We start from the raw sequence: 16329 nt of genomic DNA on the forward strand, positions 1-16329 counted from the left end.
GAAAACAACAAGTGCTAAAGTTGTGCAGTCTGCTAAAACATTTCAGTCAACATCTGTAGCTTAACATAGTGTCTGCTTAGGAATTTAACTAATTTAAAATTATAGTTAGCGTTTATGAAATTACCTGACACATTTTGAATTAAGGAGTATTCTTCTTAATCGTTTAATGCCTTCATCACCCAGGCCACACAAGCGGATATCAAGTTCATCAAGTTGTGAGTGCTCAAGGCAGAACTGCATGGCGGAAATGTCTGCAGAAGTAAGGGGTATGTTAAAAAAGTCAACTTTCTTTATGGAACAAGCTACTTCCTTAGTCACGTCATGGTTTTCTAGTTCAGACAAGCAATGTAAAAGGTTCAGTAAATTATTTTGTGAGAAGTCACTCTGCTGTGTGCACTGCACAAACCATTCTGTTAGGGCTTTTTTACTGTCATTTTCAAAATTTGGATTCCAGTGATCGGAATCTAGATCTTTTTTCATATAGAAGCAACCCATAAAAAAACGCATAAAGGTCTGCAGCTTCTGTGTCTTATTGGTTGTTATCTCTGGAGTGATAAGTTTACACTTTGGATTACGATTCGCTTTCCCAAACCACCAAGCATTCAGACATTCCATAAGCTCAGCAGCATTTTTAATTTCGATCACACAATACATTGCTGCAAATACATCTTTTACAGTGCTATGCTGATATTCAAAATAATGCTTATCTGGTTTCTTGAAAATTAAGCCGTGAAATATTTTCAAAATGGATTTATTTACACCGTGTTCCTCAGCATCTTTTACAGTTATGTTCAGGTTGCCTGATAACAGGTGGTGATAAGAGAGTTTTCCAAGGTGATACACAGTATTAGAAAAACTCAGTGAATCTGAGACTCGGCCTATGTGAATTCTGACATCATTGCCGTTTTTTGTTTTTCTGTTCCAAGCGTAATAAATTAAATTAGACAGAAGTTTGCTGCATGTACTTAACATTTTTAAGCAATTATTTTGGTTAGAATTTTTTAAACTGCCCTCCAAAATTTGGTGTAGTATATAATTATTGAATGGAATATGCACAAGGTATCTCAGTTTAGGATTCATCTGAAAACAGTTTTCCAGTAACTCTCTTATCTGCTTTTTATAGACTGACATGTAATATGATTCCAGCTGTTCACGTGAGAATTCCTGTAGAATTAGCATGCAGTCAAAATACTCAGCAATATTTTCTATATCTGCCCTCCGGGTCGTAACAAGGACACTAACTTCAGGGAGCAAAGATTTTGTGATAATGTTGAACACAATTGTGTTAATGGGAAGTGAAGAAGAGATATCTTTCCCTTCTAATTTTGCTTCCTTACTCAGATCATGTTTGAACTCATCCAGTCCATCTAAGATAATCAATACGTCATTAGGAGTGTTTATTAAGGCTGTTAGGATAGCTTTGGAAAATGGGTTGTTTTTCTGTGAAATAAGTTTTCTGATGCTTGTTTGATCTTGCACTTCATTTAGCTGATCAAAAGTCAGATTAAGGACATTTCTGTATCTTAACTTGCCTGCATTAGACTCTCGGACAACTTCTTGAGTCATTAGACTTTTACCCATACCTGGTTCTCCCACAAGAAGCATCCTTTTCATTGAATGAGTTATTTTATCAAGTTGTGTAAATAATTCATTTGATTGCACACTCAGCAGATGATTCTGGTCTTTTGTGGGGATCAAAAATGTTTTGGAGTATGTCTGGAATATAGTTCTGTTAATAAATGTCCCATAGTTTCCATTTCTTTTGCAGCCTGCAAGTTCATTTTTTTCGTCTTCACTCAATACTGTAAAATAATTAAAATATATTTATTTTATCCATTCAAGAATTTTATACAGAAGCTAACCAAATATAAATAAAATATTTTGAAATTAGCTTTTCCCGTCAGTCTGGTGCCTGCTTGATCAAGCAATAGATTTTTATAAAAAGAGCAACTAATATAAACATTGGTTAATATATATCACACCACTTTGCATTAAAGCTTAACACATGCAGTTATTCTAATTTTGAATTATATCATTAAATATGTAGATCAATCAAACTACAACTTTAATTATATTCTGTGTCTTTATATAATCAGATCATAGTTTTTATCATAGGCATGCCTTCTGTCTTTCATCTGAATCAAATCCCAGGATTTATAGAGATGCACTGATAGTGTTTGCATGTGGAGGCAATGCACAGCCTGAGAAATTACAGTTGTGTACATAAACTTACCATAACAGTAGATGTTTGAATGATCACTACAGCAGTAGCCTTAGATATACAGTTGGCCATCTTCAAGTGCTTCAGGACACCTTCTACACACTCAAACCAGCTGAAGCTGAGCAGCCTAGAAATGCAGGATTGAGTGCCATGCCCTTCATAGGTTTCATGCCAGCTGAGACAGAGAGGCTGAGTTCTGAAAGGATAATGCTGGGAAAAACAAAAAAATAAATGACCAAACTCTGGAATAAAAGACACACCAAGAAACACAAACAAACAAACAACACGGACTGAGAGAGAGAACAGCTACTGCAGCAGTGATCATTTGAGCATCTACTGTTATGGTACGTTTACTTACACAACTGTACTGTGTTCATTATATTGATCACTGTTACAATAGCCTTATCTATATGAGTAAATTACCCTATTTACTACATTTGGGAGGTGGAGGGGAAGGGTCCTAGCAAAGCCTAATCTAGTCCTAGAAAAAGTGTGTATGTACAAAAGACAAAGTTGGTACTACCAGAATAGTTATAGAATCACCCCTTTCCAAAATGCCATAGATGAAGCCAAGACCCTGGTAGAATGAGCGTTGACGCTGCCTGCAATAGTTTTATTGTGGTGAGAATAAAAAAGGTAATAGCCTGAGACAACTATCTGGAAATAGTCTGTTTAGACACAGATTGTCCCTTTGTACCTTTAGAAGAAATGAACAATTGATATGAAGATCTGAAAGATTTTGTTCTGTCAAAGTATCTGAGCTGTCTGTGGGCATTCAATGTATGGTACATCCTTTCTCCTCATTTTTTGGTTCAGAAAAGAAAACATGGAGATGGATTTTACCTTAAAGTAAACTCAGAAGCCACTTTAGGCATAAAAGAAGGATTATTTCTCACAGAAGCTGTGTCTGTGGAAAAATTATAAGGTTGACTTACCATAATAGCTTGCAGCTCAGGCACTCTTCTTGCAGAGGTAAAAAAAAATCAGTAAAACAGTTTTCCATGTTAAGAACCTTAAGTCAGCCTGATGAGCTGATTCAAACACAGCAAGTGTTAGCTTTATTAAAATGAAATGTAGATTCCAAGGAGGAACCACCATTTTCTTGGAGGCCTCTTATGCAAAAACCCTTTCAAAAATATTTTCAAATGAGAATTAATTGAATGAGTGGGATCTGAGGGCAGATATGCTGAAATGGCTGACAAGTGAACCTTGATGTAGGAGTAAGAAAGACTATAAGGTAGTAACTCACACAAATGCTGTAAAACTAGAGAAACAGTAGCCCTGAAAGGGTGCTGATTACTTTGTTAGCATCAACTAGGAAACCTTTTCCATTTGCTAATATATGACTTTCTAATAGCACTCTGTCTTGCCTTATATAACACCTGCTGCACATCCTCAGTAACAGGTGCCTAAAGGAATTAAGACTCCATCATCCAGGCTGTTAGTTAAAGTTTATTGGGTCAGGGTGTATCAAAGCAACCCTGTTCTTGAGTCAGTAAATCCATCCTGTGAGGAATATTGTGGTAATTGCCCCTATCCATTTACAAAAGAAGAGAGCACCACTGTTGCCCGGTTCAGAAGGGAGTCACCACAATAATCCTGGAGGATTTCTACTGAATCTTCAGCAGTACCCTGCATAACATTGGAAAAGGTGGAAGAGCATACTGGAATATTCATGTCCAAGGATAGGAAAAGGCATCTGTCTTCCAGGCCTTCTTGAATGGAGTCCAGGAGTAGAATATTGCCATCTGACTGTTCAGAGATGAGACAAAGAGGGCTACTTGAGGAATTCCTGACAGATGGATCAAACCTGAGAAGACCCCTAATCTAATTTCCATTCATGAGACTCTGCGTTTGTCCTGCTGAGCTTGTCTGCCACACAATTTTGCTTTGACAAGATGTAGGCTACCTGCAGAGTTGGACTGTGCTGTAATGATATAGCCCAAGCTAACATGGCTAGTCTGTAAAGGAGGAAGACCCAGTTCCCCCAGCTTGTTATGTACAACTTGACGGTGGTATTATCTCTAACAACTTGAAGAGTTCCAGGGACCAATGATGATTCAGAGTGTTGAGTGTCTTGATTAGTGTAAGCATCTCTTTTATACTTATGTGCTTCCATATAGCCTTGGTGTTCAAACATCGTGCATATCTATTCCTCCTGAAAATGCTCCACAAGAAATGTCTGAAGTGACTGGCTGCTTCGGAGCAAGGGGGAGAAGGGGAGACCTGGATTTAGGGACATCTGCTGTCTCCAGCAAGAGATTTCTCTTCTGACAAATCCCAGAACTGGAACTTGAATAGATAATGGTTGCTGGTGCTGGGACCAAAGAGACTTCAGATGCCATTGTGTCTTTCTCATGTGGAATCTTGATAGGACTATCAGGAGAATCATAGATGTCATGAGACCCAAAAACCTTGAGGTATTCCCTAGCAGAGACCAAAGTCTAAGTTATATACCCTAGAAATAGATCTAGATATATTATATATAACTTTTTTCCTATGGAAGAAAAGCTCTTTGAAATGAGGTGTCTAGTAGACATCACAGGAAAACAAACCTGTGTAATGAGGTCAAACAAGATGTTTGAATGCTCTCTTGGAATCCCAGCTTCTGTAAGAGCTCTATCATGCAATAGATAGACTCTTGACACTTTGAAAAAGACTCTACTTAAATAAGCAAGTCATCTAAATATGGAACAATGTGGATATCCTTTAGCCAGCCTTGACATATACCTGGAGCTAGACACTTTATGAACAATCTTGGTGCAGTGGATAAAGGTTAAGGCACAAACCTGGTCATGTGATCCAGATGCACAAAACATTAAGAAACATCTGAAATCTGGATAAATAGGGATGCCATGATACACATGTTTTAAATCTAGTGTTGCCAGAAAACTTAACTTGGAAAGAAGAGTTAACAAGTTGTGAAGTGACAGTATTTCAAATTTGTTCACTGTTATACACTTGTTAAGGAAAGAAAGGTCCAGAACAGGCCACCAGTCATTTTCGTTCTTTCACCAGAGACACCATTGAATAATAACCTTTCTGAAACTGCTCTATTACACACTGAGACAACATATGTTGAAGGATGGGGAAATAGAAGGGGTCAGACATGGTAGATGAAAAATTACTCCCTGAACAGGAGGATTTTCTTCCCACTGCCATCTGAAATCTTAATGACTGATCTTCAGAAACCATTTATCTGAAACTGTTGGTTGCTAAAGAGAGAGATGGAGATTCAGGCTTTCTAGAAGGGAAAAGGGATTGCCAGAGAGGAGCATGGCCCCTTACATTGTTATTCTGACCTGTTAGACTGTCAGTTGTCTAAGGGAGTTCCAGCCTTCTTTTTGGAACCCCCTTGCCACTGCTTCCTAAATGTCTGTTTACCAGAATTTTGCTGAGACTTTATTTTGTTTCTTGCCAAAATAGGATAAAGGGATACAGAATCTCTTGGAAAATTTGGAAACGGAAGGCTGAAAAAAATCTGACGGATTCCATGAATCAGCTTACTGCTCACATCACAATTTTGATAACCTCTGCTCCAGAAGGACCAAAAACTAAATCTCTATCCACAGGAGAATTAAATATCTAATTTTCACATTTTGTGGGAGGTTCTTAGAATGCAGCCAGGCAACCCTCCTCAAAACAGAACAAGTAGCCATAGGCCTGGAAAAAAGTTCAAGAGAGTCATACATACCCTCTAAGGAATGTAACCCATGTAATGAAAAAAAAACTAAACCATTTAAAGAAGGATTTTTCTACACAAGAAGAAGCTGCAGACAAAAACATTCTCATGGTTTCACAATTAGACATAATAAACTTTAAAATATGAGCCTAACAATTCAGAATACTGAAAATCAAAAATACAGAAGTGTATGCTTTTTTCTCATACATATCAATGATTTTATCATCCTTATCAGAATATGTTGGACTGGAATTAACTAAATCGCTGCTGGGTCAGGTTTGGGATGAGTGTATAAAAACTTAAATTACTAACTTTATACAGTCTATTTGCCTTTTTAGGAACAGCAGGTTGGCTATCAGGAAAACTGCGGGCAGTGGCACACACATCCTCCAGTGCTGCAGCCTGGAGGAATGGGAAGAATTTGGAAATCCCATTTGTAATAGCTCATAGTATTTTCTGAGGAACTGAGTAACCTCACTGGCACTTTCTGAAAAATGGTCTCAGAAAAATAGAAACTCTCACATGGAGAGTCAGATACCATACTCTCCTCTAAATCTGAATCAGAAATCCAAAGAGAAAACCCTACATAGGTTCATAGGTTCATAGGTTCATACTAGGCTATCTGCCCTAGGGCATTTATAAGCCTAGCCCAGAGTTTTGTGGCTTTCACCACCCCTTTAGTTTGAAGGATACTATGCCCATTATTTTGCTGTGCCTCTGTCAAGCAGTGACACTGAGGTTATCCCTGGGGTATACCTGCGATCTCCCATCCATTGGTCAAGATTTCTCTTGAACAAAGCCAGCGAGGTGCTCTGCCTCACATGTACCGGGACTCTGTTCCACAGCACAGGGAGTCTCTGGGTGATAAATCTGTCCCTCCAGCACGTCCTATTAATAGCCATGTTAAGGTTTAAGTCTCTTGCCCTTGTAGTTCTGATGGATTTAGATTTTTTGAGGTGAAGCATGTTCATTAATTCCGGGTTGGACATGGCCTTGTATGTCAGGCACAGGTTACCTCTGAGCAGACGGTAAGCGACTGACTAGAGCTGGAGTTCCTTCAGTCGGGCAGCATAAGACATATTTTTGAGACCCTTTATCCTTTTGGTGAGGAACTTTTGGGGCCTTTCCAATTGCTGCAGGTGTCGGGTCAGATACATTCCGAATGGGGCATTGTATTCAATCATTGGTCTGATGAGTGATGAGTACAGGGGAACGATAACCTCCCTTGATCTAGATGTGAATCCCTTCATGATCAGGTGGGCAATGTAGAAGGTCTTCCTAACTACTTTGGCAACGTGAGTGTCAAACGAAGGTTACTGTCAACCTGGGTCCCCAGATCCCTGATAACCTCTTCTGTGCTTAGTGGATTACCACCTATATGGTAACTAGGGGTAACCTTGTTTTTCCCGAAGGGTATGACTATGCATTTTTTGGCGTTTAACTTTAGGCCATGGCTCTGGCACCAGTTATCTGTCTCTATGAGACCCTTCTGAAGGATATCTGTGTCAGATGGGTTTTCAACTATGGTGCCCAGTTTGCAGTCATCTGCAAACTTTGTCAGCCATAATCCTCCTGTGTTTGCTTGTACTTCTGAAAAGTAGATGCCGAACAAGAGTGGGCCCAGGACTGAGCCCTGTGGGACACCACTTGTGACAGGCTTTGAGTCTGACATGGCGCCAGCAACTCTGACCCTGTGGGTTCTGTCACTTAGCCAGTTTGCAACCCATCTTATGACGTATGGGTTTACATTTAAGCTGGTGAGTTTTTCAATGATACCCGAGTGGGGTATTGTATCGAAAGCCTTTGCCAGGTCAAGGTAGGCTGTGTGGACTGCCTTGCCCTCGTCAATGGCCTTGGTGACTGTTTCGAAAAAGTCAACCAAGTTTAAAAGGCATGATCTGCCCTTGACAAAGCCAAACTGGGTTGGATCCAATGTCTGCAAGAACCCTATGTCTTTATTTATGAGTTCCATTATGATCCTCTCCATAGCTTTGCAGACCAGGCTTGTCAAGCTGATGGGATGGTAGTTTCCGGGGTCGGTGGAGGCACCACCTTTGTGAAGTGGGACCACCATTGCCGTACACCACTCCTTGGGTATGTATCCTGAGGTGAGGCTAAGATTAAACAGCTGCCCTAACTGTGGGTTTAATTCCTCATTGAGTTCGTGGAGCACACAACCAGGGACACCATCTGGTCCCATGGATGCTGTGTTTTTCGCCTTGGAGAGAGCAGTTCTCACCTGAGCATTTGAGATGTTTGGGGGGGCTACAATCCTCTGGTATAGATATCTCCCCTTTTGGGAGGGAGGGGAGGGAGAAATTTGCACTGAACCTGTCAGCCAGTATGTTGGCAATGTCTGTAGGTTCAGTGATTTTTACATCATTTTGAACTAATTCTGAGCATATCTGTGAGTTTCCTCCCACGTTTCTAACATAGCTAAAAAAGGCCTTATGATTGTCTTTTGAATCCTTAGCAATTTTTCTCTCAAAATTTGCCTTGAATGATTTTATGAGAGATCTTAGTTTTTTACTTATAATGATCAAGGGTGCCTTCCCTTTTACGGATTTTGCTCTATCTTGTAGCAGCTTCCTCCTTTTGTTGTAGAGCTTGTTTATGGCTGGGGTCCACCAGACTGGACGCTTGCCTTTGGTACAAAGAGTCTGTTCCTCCATCTTCTTGTCAAGATTCAGAATCTTGAATCCTTTTTTTACCATAAAACACCTTATAAGAAGGATTAATAGCCTGAATTAGACCCCGAGACAGACCTAATAAACTACTCTTGTTCATGGAAATTTATACAGAAGCATACATATGTTCAGTTTTTCTGTTCTGTTTTTGACAGAAAAAGTGGGGCCAACAGGGTTGTTAATTGCAACTGTAGCTGGGCATAACATTCTGACTAAACAGGGAAGATTTCTCTGTCACTTTTCCCAGGAGTGGATACCTTGCCTACTGAGGGCACTCCAACAGCCACAGAGGATGTGGCTAACCTCTGTCCCATACTAGCTGCAGGTGGTACATCACAGGGATCTGAGGTAAACATGAGTGGTCTAAGGAAACAGCTTTAGCCACAGCAAAGTCATCCACCTGAGGGTGAGGCAAATTATTAGCTTGGGTTGGTGGCATAAGCTGTTTGATTAACATTTTCTTTTTGTGACTGAGAGAAGGACTGACCATGGAATTAGTAGTCTGTTCCATGGCCAAGCTGAACATGGAGACTCTTTTACTGGGGGAAAACAAACAGCACAAGCCTGTAAAAATTAAAAGTTGTAAAAAGTCACTTTTTCCTATATGAACACAGAAAAAAGCACTTTAATGCACTTTGCCAGCTCCAAAAAGTAAAATAACACAGTTTTCCAGAAAAACATATTCTTCAACTGTTTTTAACAACTTTGTAATTGTCAGGAAAAAGTGCATTCCTGTTTAAAAGTAAAGTTAAGTCACAAAACAGTCCATTAAAGCACAAAGTCCTAGTAAAAAAAATAGCTTTCCTAACCAGGAAAGTACAAATAAAAACAAATATTTAAAAGTGAAAGAGTTTCTCCAAAAGGGAACTTATCTGCCAAGCAATGGAACAGCACAAGCCAACTGTCGATCCTCGAAAGCCCTCATAGGAGTTCTCTTTTTGAATTCAGGAAAGCTATGAAGGGCTTGGCATTCAAACCTAAAATCTCATCTATTTAACTTAATGTTCCTGCAACCCAACAGACCATATAATCTCAATCATCTAAAATCTCTCCTCTGCCCTAATTGCTCTATTAATTTCAGTTCTCCTACCTCAGACTTCTATATACCAAGTATACACACACACACACACACATACATGCAAATCACTATTCTCGTGGAACTGAACTTTGGTAGACATCTGTTTAGTCGATGCAGTTTGGTTGACTAAACAAATGTTCGACACCTAATGATAAAAGTAGCAGATCAGATGATTTTCATGGTTAGGGAATTTGCCTTTTCCCTGAGAACTGTGAGATCTCGGAGTTAGAATATAAAATTAGCAGGGGGTGTGGGTGGTGGAGGGGACTTGCCCCTGCAAAAAAACAAAGTTTTCTTTTTAATTTTGTTTTAGGGTTTTTGCATGCGCCAAGACTGATGCAAGACTCATGCTTAGTAGCATGTTAGTGTGCATAATGTTAATCATTTGGTGCTGACATAAAACACATCAATATTAGTGCAGTTAAATAAAGGTTGAGTAAAAAAAAAAAAATATATATATATATATATATATATATATATATATATATATATATATATATATATATATATATATATATATATATATATATATATGGCGGCCACAGTGGTGCAGCGGTTAGCGTTGCCACCTCACAGCAAGAGGTTCTCCAGTTCGATTCTCGGCCGGGGTTCCTTCTGTGTGGAGTCTGCATGTCCTCCCTGTGGTCGTGTGGGTTATCTCCGGGTGCTCCGGTTTCCTCCCACATCCCAAAGACATGCTGTAGGTGGATTGGACACTCTAAATTGGCCCTAGGTGTGAGTGTGTGCCTTCTGTGGAAGGTTGGGCGCCAGGCTGGCAACTCAATACCATGAAACTCCATTGCCAATCATGAGCGGACAGGTGATCTGCTGTAGCGACCCCTAACCGAGAAAAAGCCAGAAGAGATATATATATATATATATATATATATATCTTGTTCTATATTCATAAGAGTAAAACAAGCTTTGGACTAAAATGTATATTGGTAGCAGTATGATTATATCCTTTCATGTTACTGGGTCATGTACTTTTGCATTCTTAGTATCACACATTCTTTGTATTTTATTCACTGTCACTTCATAGTATTGTTATCTTAGGTACTCTGTATGAGTGGTCATATTATTGACCTAAGGCTGAGACTGAAATTATTCAGCACTGATCTGTACTCTATTGAATCTGATAACCAGAATAAATAAATAAATAAATAAATATGAAAAGGAGAAGTGTGTGATCATGTATTGCGGGAAAATAAAAAATGGGTAAAAGGCTACCTATTGAAATAAAATGCACTCGTAATGCAGAGTGTCAACAGTCTTTAAAAAAAAAAACTGCAGGAGAACAGCAAATTTTGAACATTGCTCTTCTCATTTAAACTTTCTTTTTGCAGGGAACAAGCCCCCTGCACCTCCAATGTGTGTATTATGGGGGGAAGGTCAAGCCCCACATATCCTCAAACTTATATATATGAATTTGAAATTGCTGTACCTCAGAGAAAAAGAAATATTCTGAGAAATGTCCGTATCGACTAGGTATATACAAGTCCATTTTTTTCGACCATTCAATCTCTGTATTTCAGGTCTCACTCATGTGGGTCCCAACATTTCATATGGTTTTCTAGATAAACACTTGAGCAACTTAAATTCAAATCTCATGTTTAAGGTGTGGCCATAAGAATGACAGGCAGCACTATCCTGTTTTAATTACTCTTGCAGAATTTGTGCTAGTAAAGAATTTTTTTTCTAAAACGAGTGAAAACAAAGATATCCATCCAAAAATAGCATGGCTATTGTTACACAGAAACACAAAAGTGGGTTGTTTATGGGTACTGCTAAAGTAAAAAACAGATGATACACTGGAGTGAGAAAATACCTCAAAAGCACTGAGGCAAAAATGTAGGCAGAATGTTGAATTTTAAACTAAGCAAAGTTGTACAGTATAAAGCAAAGATATTTTTAAAGCTTTGGGTCTGACACATACTAAAGGGAGAACTGTGAGCATATTGCTAAGACATTCTGACCACTGGATGTAATCATTGGGTCACAAACTGATCAAGCGATTTTAAATAATATGAAATTTAAGATTTAAAGACATTAATTCTTCTAATATTTAGGTTTATTTGGCTTGTGATAAGCAAGCAACTTTAAAAGGAATTTGCAGTGGAAAGCCAAAGAGTGTACATGATCAGTAAGAATGTAATAGAGATATCTCATATACTGTGTAGACCCCTAGCAATGATATCCCTATGTTGATGTATTCACAGTTTCACAAAGTTTTCCAGGACATAAAAATAAATCTGATGCTAGCCCAGTGATACTCCAAGAAAAGTACAGATAGAATGGTATAAATGCTGTTGTCTACAAGAAAACTAGCCAGTATTGTCATGCCCATGTCACAGAAAGATAAAGATCTGAATGCAACACGTCATTCAAGCTTGAGTAGCATCTCAGATGCCTGTATGAGATGGCTCACCTATCATGTCATGGGTAGACAAAAGCAGTTCTGGCTCATGACTTAGGTGACATGTAGTGGGAGCACTAGGTGTTGCATCTGTGGAGCATTAGCCTATGAGCACATGCTGGCAAAGTGAACATGGGAAACACAGTTTCTATGGCCAGCAGTATAAAGCAGAGCTCAGACAGCCTCTACGAATAAGGGGTAAGCTACTCTGTAGGACCTGCAAGCTTGCTCTCTACCAGCTGGCTTCCACCATAGGGGAATGAATGGGTCGATTGTGCTAACTCTGTAGGAATGAATGGGGTTGTGCAGCTATCACCTGTCTTTAGGGTAGTTCAGCTTTCAACCCAAGGAATAAATGGGAGTGGACCCATTGGACTGGACCATTAGATAAAAGAAAAATGACTGGTTGTCTATTGGCCTGTAACATCTACAAATGCACAAAAGAGATATGATCATCAAGAAAGAATGATTTTATTTTATTTTAAGTTTTTATTTATTTATTTTTTTTGTGTGTGAATGGGTAACTGTATATTTCAAAGATTTCTACTTCTGGTTATTGATTTTACGTATAAAAATGTCCTCAGTTATAATGTTATCGATTATTCTGTTAATTGTTTATAACTTATTGCGGATGAGATTTTCTGTATTCTGAACATTATGATAAAAGTCAAAAGGAGATAGAATAGAAAATGACAAAAAATGTTAAAAAATAAAAGTAAAATCACTAAACAAATGAGGCATATGTGATTGTTTAATTGGTGATTTTGTCATTAACAATACATCAAAGACCAATTAATACAGATTAAAATAAAGTTAAGGCATTGTTATGTGACTCAAACACACACACACACACACACACACACATATATATATATATATATATATATATATATATATATATACACACACACACACACACACACACACACACACACACACACACACACACACACACACACAGCTAGATAGATTATGAATTCATAGCATAGAAAACTACGACCACCTACTGACCAGAAATAGCAACTTTGCAATCAAGGAAAAAATTGTAATGCCTGAGCTGAAATAAAATAACATTCTAGCAAAGAAGGAGAAAAATTAAATCTAGATGGTGGATCATGGGGCTGCTGCTTTCAGTGGAGAAAATTAGTAGTACACCTGGTCAACTGCACATGATTTGTCTGCTTCTCTGACAGGGTCTTTAGGATGATATTCAAATTGTGGCAAGAATATAAAGACTGGACACATTTGGTAACACAGGAATTTGGTAGGAGACAGTTGGCAATTGCTTCGTCTCCCAAAGTTATTAAATTACAAGGGATACATTTCATCTATACACACAGAATCATTTAGGGTTAAATTGCTAGATGCTCTAGAGGTCAACCACCTCTGCTTTAGTAAAGGATCTGTTGCTGTTAGTCATTGTTTCTTCTACCTCAGTGTGTGCCAGGAGAATGTTCCATTTCCTCTAAAAACAGGTATAAATGCAGACCAAATGCAGACTTGCACAGGTATTTCATTATGATAGTGTGCCAGTTTGCATTGCATTAATTTTCCTTTGCAGAGGACGTTCTATAAGGGGAGATCAGAATATCACCAGAATGTATCTGTACAGAGTTACCATTATATCACAAGAGTAATATGTATATTTCTCCATTAAAAATTATGTTTTCTGTTACTGAAAAAATGCGTCATCAATGTCACTCTACTTTAATGGCGAAAATGGTCCTATCTTCTTCAATACAGACCTCCATTTATGAGTAGAATAAATACTTAAGGCAGCATATGTAGATGCGCATAAATGTATAATGCTTTGATGATATTTTTACTAAGAAAAGGCAAAGGGTGATTGAGATATGGTATCCCATTTGACACTAAATATAGCATTTTAAGGGTATCTTCTAGAGCAATCTGCCAGGTTCCATTATTTTCAGTTTCTGTTAGGGATTAGTACACCTATTTAGATCACACTGAATAATGCATCCATATTATATGGTGTTAAAATAGTATTTCACAGACATTCAAATTTATAACTAAATTCTTCATTAAAGTGCCATTTTCAGACACAAGAAAAGTAACACCAACAAAAATCTTCTGTCAGAGACAAAAAGCCTGAGCATATTCACCATTAAGTTGTCTTTACGTCCTTGAAGGTGGAATGGCAGTGTTTGTTATAGCATGTGCCTGAAAATCAAAGTATAGTTTTATGAAACCTTTACTATGACCTATTAAAAGGGATTTTGAGCTACTGCCTTCTGAGTCTAGGCAGCAAATGCAGACTTGCAAAAGTATTTCATTATGAGTCTGTCAAGTTATATTATCTTCATCTTCCATGGTAGGGGTTTTATCATTCCTTTCAATCTAGTATAGGGAATGCTGAATGTTAGGAATATTTTCATACAGAGTTGACATTACAGTTCAGGTAATCATTATACACAACATGCTAAAAGTAATATTTCTAAACAAAAAAAAAAACTTTACCAACAAGGCCACTATGGCCCTGTGGATTTCACAATGGAGATACATTTAAATTATAAGGTTGTACTTGAAACCTTAAATGTAGTATACACCTAAGCATCCAAGCATAACTATCTGTGACTTTTACTGTTAACTATGATAGTGTGGTTGAGATATTCCCTCCTGTACAAAGACACCAGATGCAGGGTTGTATAAGCATTTCACTGTGACTGTCTATGAAGAAGCAATACATTCTGTCTTGCAAGAGACAAAGTGCAATGCAATCCATGATCAAAATATACTTGCACCATGTAGGTAATACATCAAGACTAATTATAAATCTCCCTGCAAATAACCTTTTCAGTCTCATGAAGATACCACTAACAAAGTCTGTGTACTAGAAAGGGATGTTTGGCAACAGCGGCTACACTGCTGAGCAACAATAAGTCCTTAAGTGTAAAACAGACATTTTCAATACATTACATATTAGAAGATCCAACACTAGTTTTCTGAAAATTTTGTTAAAAGATACCAAAAAGAAACTTGAGATACTGCCTCCAAAGCAAAAACATGAAATTCAGACTTGTACAGGCATTAATCTGGCAATATGTATTATATTATTTTTATATTGTGTTGGTTAGGTTTCTTCAACTCAGCATAGTGAGGATAGTGTATGTCCTCAGTGGACTTATAATGAAATGTTAGTGTATAAGAAGTAAAAGATATATATATATATATATATATATATATATATATATATATATATATATATATATATATATATATATATTCTGACCCTGTAAGCAACAGTACAGAAACACTGTAAAGAAAGGTTACGCTTGCTCAGTCTACTTTCAACGTTAAGATGCAGTTAAGTTCTAAGAATTATAGTATATGACAATGTTAAGTGCAGTATATGACTAAGCATAGCTCCCCGAGACTTTTAATAACAACCGTTAAAGGGTAGTTAAGACATTGTTGTTTATTCAAAGCTATCAAATGTAGGATTGTAAATGCACTTTGTTGCTGCTCTCTGTCAATATGCATTATGTCGAACTTCTGCAGAATTTATGATTATCACTGGTGTTCTGGAGTGAGAATCTAATGCATATCCCAATGCATTTGATAATTACCAGTAGTAATTAACATTTATATCCTTGTCTGTAAGCGACTTTTCTGACACTAGAAAGGTACCACTACCAAATGCACCTCTATTGTTAAGGGCAATATGGCCCAACTAATGTTAGTGTTCATTTGCATTAAATGATTAAGGGTGGAATGGCAATCTTAGCCACAGCATTTACCTTAGAATCCAAATATAACTTATTGAATGTTTTACTAAAAACTTTCAAAGGATGACTGAGATATTATCATTCATATGGTGGTCTCAAATGAAGACATCCATAGGTATTTCACCATAACAATGCACCAAGCATCACTGCATTGAGTTTGAGTCTTCCTGAATTCCGTGAAACTTATTTAAGCCAAATCCACCATGTCAAACACAGTTCAACAGCTGCAATCCACTGTAAGTGCAGGATTACATGAGGATAAAAAAAGTGGTAGTTAAAAAGTGTTTTTGCAGGGCATCAAGCTCTTCTGTAATCACCATAGTCTCTTACTGAGTCAAACTAACTCAGTAATCACACAACGCCAGGGAGGATATATACTCAGATAAAGGAATATTCAAAACCCCCCTCTTTCCCTTGTTTTTTTACTTCAGAGTTGGAATACTTTTTTATTTTATTTGATAACTGGGATAGTCTGCTATGTTAGAACCCCCTTTTCAGT

At 37.8% G+C, this 16329-nt stretch overlaps 1 protein-coding gene across 5 annotated transcripts in view; it reads right to left on the bottom strand.

Annotated features, from left to right (window-relative positions):
- LOC122815796 (protein NLRC3-like) overlaps positions 1 to 16329 on the bottom strand; it is a 590699-nt gene that overhangs the window by 205665 nt on the left and 368705 nt on the right. For all 5 annotated transcript variants that reach the window (XM_044088586.1, XM_044088585.1, XM_044088587.1 and 2 more), the window contains one exon: positions 125 to 1802. In XM_044088586.1, the coding sequence (XP_043944521.1) occupies positions 125 to 1802 (1678 nt within the window). The remainder of the gene's footprint in view (positions 1 to 124; positions 1803 to 16329) is intronic.

This window comes from Protopterus annectens, chromosome 11.part0, assembly GCF_019279795.1.
Source record: "Protopterus annectens isolate FY-2018-M chromosome 11.part0, PAN1.0, whole genome shotgun sequence".
Classification (NCBI taxonomy): Eukaryota; Metazoa; Chordata; order Ceratodontiformes; family Protopteridae; genus Protopterus; species Protopterus annectens.